At 29.6% G+C, this 8,720-nt stretch overlaps 1 protein-coding gene across 1 annotated transcript; it reads right to left on the minus strand.

Annotated features, from left to right (window-relative positions):
• Positions 1-3,530: 3,530 nt before the first annotated feature.
• On the minus strand, positions 3,531-7,985 carry LOC131650466 (two-component response regulator ORR21-like). Its single transcript, XM_058920177.1, has 8 exons — positions 7,886-7,985; positions 6,034-6,186; positions 5,599-5,922; positions 5,406-5,482; positions 4,319-4,864; positions 4,135-4,230; positions 3,843-3,935; positions 3,531-3,743 (listed from the first exon to the last, which is right to left on the minus strand). The coding sequence occupies exons 1-8, from the start codon at positions 7,983-7,985 to the stop codon at positions 3,693-3,695; spliced, it is 1,440 nt and encodes a 479-aa protein (XP_058776160.1). The 3' UTR covers positions 3,531-3,692.
• Positions 7,986-8,720: the final 735 nt, after the last annotated feature.

The following is an 8,720-nucleotide window of genomic DNA, read 5'->3' on the forward strand; positions in this document are numbered from 1 at the left end:
TCTCATAATGTTGTCATTTCAGAGCCTGCTATGGTTGCATATGTTGCTCAGAGTTGCAGTAAGAAGTTTTGTAATTATTGCAAGCAACTAGGCCATATTATCTCTTATTGCCCTACTCGTCCTCCACGGTCAACACAATGTTCGGTGCAAGCATTTCATGCCACTACAAACTCTGCAGTTGATCCTTCCATCACCAATCCATCTAATGGTGGTGCTCTCCAATCGGAAATAATCTAACATATGGTACTTTCCTCTCTTTCCACCTTGAAAATTCAGGGTAAGTCTTTGAATGTTTCTTGCATGTGGTTTCTTGATTCTGGTGCATCCAATCACATGACAGGCTCTTCTGAATACTTGCACAATTTACATTCTTACCATGGTAATAAAAAAATTCAAATTGCTGATGGTAATGCTCTCTCTATAACTAATGTTGGTGACCTCAACTCTGATTTTCGGGAGGTGTTTGTATCACCTGGACTTGCTTCCAGTTTGTTATCTGTTGATCAATTGGTTGATAAAAATTATAAAGTAATTTTTTCTCGTGATGATTGTCTTGTGCAGGAACATGTGTCAGGGAAGGTGATTGCGAAAAGGGCCTAAAGTGGGAAGACTGTTTCCACTCCTGTTTATTTCTAGTCATTTATCTCTTGTTTGTAAGAATGTTTTGAATTCTTATGAGGATTGACATAGAAAATTAGGTCATCCCAACTCTGTTGTTTTGTCTCATTGATTTAAAAATGGTTTGTTGGGAAAGAACAATGTTGCTTTTAGTGCCTCTCTTTCATGTTGTGTTTGCAAATTGGCTAAAGGTAAAACACTTCCTTTTCCGTCTGGTGCTTATCAGGCTTCCTCTTGTTTTGAAACGATTCATAGTGATGTATGGGGTATGTCTCATGTAGTTTCTCATGCTCGCTATAAATATTGTCACATATATTGATGATTATAGTCGTTTTACTTGGATATATTTTCTTCGGTCTAAATATGAAGTGTTTTCTATGTTTAAGAAATTTCTGACATATGTTGAAATTCAATTTCATGGAGGTGTTAAAAAATTTTGCTCTGACTCTGGTAGTGAGTACATGTCTCGTGAGTTTCAAGAAATTCTTCAACAAAAAGGCATTTTGTCTCAACGATCATGTCCCAATACCCCCCCAACAAAATGAGATGGCAGAATGCAAGATTTGTCATTTTCTTGATGTGACACGCAAGTTACTTCTTCAAAATTATGCACCACTCCGATTTTGGGTGGAGGCTCTTTCCATAGATGTCTTCTTAATCAATCTTCTTCCTTCTACGGTTATTGATCTCGATTCTCCTCTTTTTCGTCTTTTTAAAATTAAGCCTAATTATAATAATTTACATACTTTTTGGGTGTGTGTGTTTTGTTCACTTAGCTCCATTTGAAAGGAAAAAGCTTGGAGCACAGTCTGTTCAATGTGAATTTTTAGGATATAGTCACTCTCATAAGGGATTTGTGTGTTATGATGTCACTAACCATCCTTTTCGCATTTCTAGGAACGTGACTTTTTTTATAATCAGTTTATGTTTCCTTGTGTTTCTCCTGCCATTAATGATATTGTTACGCCCATTCCCGATGTTGAACCACCACCTGATCATATACCAGTTGAAACACGACGATTTGGTCGAATATCTCGCATACCAGATAGATATTCACCAGAAAAATATGATTCCTCACATACTTCTTTGATTGCCACACTCTCTAGCATATCTATTCCTACTTTTTACTCACAGGCTGTTAAAGATGTCGATGGATAAAAGCAATGAATGAAGAGCTTTAAGCTCTTAAATAGAATTTCACATGAGATATTGTCTCTTGTCCTCCTTATGTTAAGCCTATAGGTTGCAAATGGGTGTATTCTATGAAATTGAATTCTGATGGGTCCCTCAACCGTTACAAGGCTCGTTTGGTTTCTTTAGAACACAAGGAGGAATATGGAATTGATTATGATAAGACATTTGCACCAGTTTCCAAAATGACAATTGTTTGCACGATCATCTCTATAGTTGTTTCTAATGGGTGGTCTCTTCATCAAATGGATGTGGAGAATGCTTTTCTTCATGGTGACCTGGAAAAAGATATTTATATGACTCCACTTCAAGGATTATTCTCTTTATCTAAAGGAGTGTGCAACTCAAATGCTCCTTATATGGTTTGAAACAGACACCTAGAGCATGGTACGAGAAATTCCGCTCCACTCTACTTGGATTCTCCTTTATTCAGAGTCAATATAATTTTTCATTATTTATTCATAGCACATCCGCAGGTATTGTTTTCTGCTTTTGTATGTTGATGATATGGTTATTACTGGTTCTGATCATGCTTTCATTCAGCGACTTAAGCAACAGTTACAGGCCTCATTTCACATGAAAGATCCGAGTAATCTGCATTACTTTTTTGGTCTTGAGGTTCATTCTACATCCAAGGTCATCTTTCTCCATCAACACAAGAATGCTACGAATTTGATTTCTATGGTCGGTCTCCAATCGGCTAATCCGGTATATACTCCTCTTGAGGTTAATATTAAATATCATTGTGATGATGGTGATATTTTGCCCGATCCCTTATTGTATAGACAACTTGTGCGTAGCCTTAACTACTTGACTATTACTCGCCCTGACATATGTTTTCTTGTTCAATAAGTAAGTCAATTCACGCATTCTCCTTGCCATCTTCACTTGAATGTGGTTCGTCGTATAATTCGCTATTTAAAGGGAACCTCTCGCCGCAAATTATTCTTTTCTGTTGGAATTTCTCTTAAGTTGAGTGATTATAGTGATGCTCATTAGGCAGGGTGTCCTGATACTCGTTGATCTATAACTAGTTGGTGCATGTTTCTTGATTTTTCTTTGATCTCTTGGAAAAGTAAGAAGCAAGCAAGGGTTTCTAAATCTTCTACTGAATCAGAGTATCGTGCCATGTCTATTGCTTGTTCAGAAATACTTTAGCTTCATGGTCTTTTGGCTGAACTTGGATTTCCCCAAACAGAGCCAACTTCACTTTCTGTTGACAATACAAGTGCCATTCAAATTGTTGCAAATCCTATTTTTCATGAACGCACCAAACATATAGAAGTTTATTGTCATTTCATACGTGATGCCTACTATGATCGAATGATATCACTTCCTCACGTCAGTACTCAGTTGCAGGTTGCAGATATTCTTACTAAGACTATTCCACGTCCACGACATCAGTTTCTTGTTTACAAATTGATGTTCCTTGACCAGCCGCATCAATTTGAGGGGGGTGTTAATCAGTAAATAATCCTTGTATTTATTGTGAATAATTTATTTTCATATAATAGAAAATTAGTCATTAATAGTTGTAATTAGTCATTATAAATTATAATTACACACACTGTTATATATAGTATCCAATGCAATGAGAAAGGCATGAAGACAATTTTATTTATTAACAAGCTCGATTCTTATGTTCTTAATAACAAGAGAATTTAAATTTGTTAGAGATACTTAAACTAAACCATTAAAAGCAAAGTAATTACATGTCTATATCTTGTTAAAAGCTACTACTATAAGTTTTGTTGAACACCTTAGAAACATACTCTAATTCCTTTTCAATTTTCATGCTAGTCAAAGTTTTGTTCAATCCTATTGAGAATGCATTATACATAAAGGAGATCCTCAAGAAAAGTGAGTTGCAAACTGGAATTTCTTTAGTCATCTATAGTACCAAACAAGGCTTCAACAATATCCATATCAAATTCCTGCATTAATATTAAGTAACATTAAAACCCCATATTATAAAAATATTTCAAAAAAATCATTTTCATTGAATAAACACTAATTTTAACAAGATGATTTACCAGATCATTAGTTGATGTACTTTTTTTAGACTCTTTGTCTCCTGTAAATCTATCAGATGATCCCTCATTTGAAAATCCATTATTTCCTTCCAACTAGATATCACATAATAAAAGCATTAGAAACATTATATTAATTCCTTAAGAGCTATAACCTAGAGAAAATCTTCAATTCTAAATATATCAAAAAATTAAATGAGACTTTTTTTATAAAATAAATTAGGGTACAAAATGATTTTAAAAAGTAATAAAAAATAAACTTCAACTTGAGTGTGTGACAAAAAATAAGACTTACCTTTTTAGAACTTTCATTTGAACTTATTGGTAACTCTTTCATCCTACATGATGTGATTTCAGCTTGAGGAGAGATTTCATTACCACCTTTGAATGACTTGTGAAGCAAGAAATGATGAATCAAACACTTGTTATAAAATAAATACATGTAGACATATGTTAAAAGAATTTTGAATTCTTTATACCTTATTATCAAGACTCATGTCATTGAAGTTCAAGTCTCTTGTTAAGAAACTTGAAGATGAAGTTCTTGAAGAAGTAGTCCATCCTTGTCCACCTCCGGATGATGAAAAGCTACTAGAACTAGAGCCGCCATCATATAGTAGATTCTTTACCGGAAAAAATGAACTATTCGAAGAGTTTATTCCAATCGAATTTTGGTCATAGATACTATTGTTCGAACCAATATTAGATTCTAGATTTGATTTTCCAAGACTAAATTGATTCAAATATTGAAGATTTGGGACTTTTTGTACATAAGGGAAATTATTAATTTGGCGCGATGGAAATCTATTGAAAAGGTTAAAATAATTGTTTTGATTTTCGGTTTGATATGATAATGTTTGCAAATTTTCAAAAGTTGGGGTGTGAAACTTGTTTGCTCTTTTTTCTTGCATAGTCTTTATTAATGACATGGGAAGACCCGATGCAAACCTAGACCTTAATGCTCTTTGTGATATTCCTCCCATCATTCCTTTCTCATTGACATCACGCAGAAATTTGCGATATTTCTGTTAGTGTTACATGTTCATATAGCAAAGCATTAGAACTTTTAACATATATTTTTAAAAAATGAGATATCAACAAAAATTAGAGTAAAAGAATGAAATTGATCATCAAATTTAATATCTCTAACACTTGGTCACAAAATTAGAAACATATTTTGCTTTTTACTATAGAGAATAACATCACTATTTCACCATTTTTGGCAATATCTTTGAAGATTTCAGAAAACCCTAAGTAGAGTTTAAATGAAATTTTTTTAATAGATGTTTCATTTTCATTTATTTATGAAAATTAATTGTATTAACATAACTTATATCATAATAGAAGCACAAAGAGTGTTTGTATGAAAACATATTTTACAACTAATATTTTCTTATAAAATTTAAAATGTTGTATTCCTATATGAAAATCCATCAACATTATTCACAACATCTAACTTACAATAATTAAATATGATTAAAAAAAAAGAAGCACATACAAATAGACCATTATTAATAAGATTCCAATAATATCATATACATATATGAAATAATTGAGAAAAAAAACCTGTAAGTGGCTAGCTACATTTTCCCTGGTCAAGTTTGGGACATTCATAATCTTTAGAATTTTCTTGGGAACAACCTCTGAATAAATGAACAAATAAACACAAATAAAATCATAATATTTTGTTATATATATAATAAAAATACCAGCAACTTAATATTAAAGTATCAAAACTCAAAATATGACTTACTAGAACTATGCAATCCAATTTGCTTAATTGCAAACATAAATAGATTATGAAGTTCTGGAGTCCAAACAAGCTTTGTTTTCTTGGAAACTTGAGAATCTCCTTCTACTTGATCTTTGTCATTTATCTTTCTCTTGCTATGCTTATTTTTAGTCTTTTGTTCTTCACTTGTTACAAATAGGCTTTCAAAGAATAGTTTTTCTTCTTTTGCCTCCATAACATATTTCCAAATGTTTTTGAAGTCTTCATCACAAAAAGGTTTTGCAATAAAATGTGCTGCTCCATTTTTTAAAATGTTCAAAATTAATTTTTCCTCCTTGTTGTCGGACATCACTATTCAAAACAAGAGAAAAAAAGTCAATTATTTAAACATATTATTATATATTTATAGTTTTAAATATTGTATAAAAATATTATAAGGTTATGTCTAGGGATGGTACTTACTTATTATAGGTATTTGAAATTCATTTTTAATTAGCTTTAGAAAATCATAGCCATTCATTCCTAATAAATTGAACTCTGAAATTATGATATCAATCAAGCCTTTAGATCCTTGGAGAATGTACAAAGCTTCCTGAGAATCTTTGGCAGTTTGAACTGAAATTCAAAATAAAAGAAATGAGTTGATTGAAAATAAAATGAATTATAACAAATCTAATTATATAGCAAAGGAGAATAAGATATTTTTAAAGTTGAAATAGACAAACTAAAACCAATGTTTTAAAGATCATACTGGATCAAATTGGTAGAACTTTTGGTTTAAAGTTTATTTAGTTCGATCGATTAAATTTATAGTTGAACAGTTAATAAAAAAAATATTAAAATTGATTAATCACATACATTATTTTTGAATCAGATGATTTTACAAAATAGATTCTGATTCTTTAGTTCAAATGATTTTGAGTGGTTCAATCTAATTTTTCAATTTTACTTCTATTTTGACCCATTTGCAGTTTTACCAAATTAACAGGACCAAAATCACTTCTGATTTTCGATCCATTCGATTAAATCGAACGATTCGGTCTTATTTTTAAAACATCGACCAAAACATTAAACTTTTATATCAACAAAGTTTATCTAAAAAAATATTGACGAAGTTTATCCCAAAAAAACATCAAGGAAGTTAGATACAATAATTTTATTTATAAAATTTTCTCTAAAGAAGGTTAAATTTTAATAAGCATTGACGAGAACAACTTTTATCCATATAATAACACTAATAAATAGAGCCAACTCAATAAAATTAGAGAATTAAAATAATATTTGACATGATATCCTTATAAATCAACAAAAATAATATTAGATATATTTTTTAAAGTATAACTAGTTTTTACAAAATTGAATAATACAATATTAAAATTAAATATAGAGAAAATAGAAATTGTAAAATAATTTTAATCAATAACTATTATGTATTCGGTCAAATCACACTGCTGTTTTCAAATTAGTAGTATGACACAACTAATTAATAAATTTTTATTGAACAATAGTATAAAACTATTGTACAACACAATTGTTTTCAAGTTAGTAGTATGACACAACTAATTAATGAATTTTTATTGAACGAGTTTTAAAATTATTTACAACTCAGTTGTTTTCAATTTAGTAGTATGACAACTAATTAATAAATTTCTATTGAATGTTACTATAAACTATTTTACACTGATGGACGAGGTTTATTAATTTTTTTTAAAAGTCTTACACATTTACATGGGTCGAACAATATAGAGGATGGTCTTTGAGAATTTATAAGACGAACTATCGTATATGATTCAATTTTTTCCATTTAATTTGATTAATTTTTCAATAATCTTACGCATAAGCATGGATCGATCCACTAACAAGATCATCGTTGAGAATGTATAAGAAGAACTATCATACAAGATTCAATTTTTTCACATTTATCTTGAATAATTTTTTAATAATCTTACGCATACGCATGGATCAATCAGTAAACAATATCGTCTTTGAAGACATATAAGACGGACTATCATTCAAGATTCAATTTTTTTTCACATTTAACTCAGTGATAAAATTTTATAAAATATTTCTTAAAATTAAATATTTTCAAATATAGCCTTATTTTTTTATGCCATAGTTAAATTTTGGCTAAATTATATGTATCCTTCACAAAATTAAGACAGCTCTTTCAATAAGGATATCTTTTCTTAGATTTTCTTTTGAATTTCAACCTAATTTTCATATGTTTGAAAAATGTTTAAATCCATAAAATCAAAATAGAAAAGATACTTCAAATTTCAATCATGCAATGGTTAAATAAACAAGAGACACGTACCTTTATATTGCCATGCCATGAGTAAATTGGCAATTAAACCCAAAGAAACAGCATCATGGTCCACAATCAAAACTGTCATGTCAAATCTTTCACAATTCATTTTCACAATAAAAATATTATTTTTTCTACTAAATCACTCAAGATAACCACACTAAGATTTTGTTACAATTGTTACTCAATAAAAATATAGTCACGTTGGGGGGATATATATATTTGAAGACAATGAATCCCTTATGTTGACTGACTGGTTTGTATTTGAGTTTTTATTATTATTTTATTTAAACTTTAATAATTATTTATGAATAAAAAACTAGAAAATATAAAAACAATTCAAAAAGGAAAAAGTTAAAATAAAATTAATGATAAAGTGGCTTTTATCACATTTTGATAACTATGGGCTGTGATACAGAGTGCTCCTTCTATATAAGATTGAGTTATCTTGCATTTCTCTTAATTCTTGACACTTTAAATTAATTAAATAATAATGAGCACTAAATAACATGATATAATATTCAACGATATATTTATTATTCATTTTCATTTTTATCTTTAAGGTATAAAAAGAAGAATTAAATGGTTGATCTGAGTCAATTTAACAATTTATTATATATTTTTTCGTACTTAGTCAATTAGTTACAATCAAAATCATATGTAGTATTTTAATTTTATTTTTGTAATTTAACGGTTATGACTTATTAAGTGTGTACAAAATTTTATAGCTCTTTATTGATATCTTGCGTGTCATATACAAATTAAGTAAATATAACTATTTTTAAAATTAAATAATATTATTATTTTTGACACTATCATTTAATATTATATTCTTTGTACTTGG

The sequence above is a fragment of the Vicia villosa genome, linkage group LG2 (assembly GCF_029867415.1).
Source record: "Vicia villosa cultivar HV-30 ecotype Madison, WI linkage group LG2, Vvil1.0, whole genome shotgun sequence".
Taxonomy (NCBI): domain Eukaryota; kingdom Viridiplantae; phylum Streptophyta; class Magnoliopsida; order Fabales; family Fabaceae; genus Vicia; species Vicia villosa.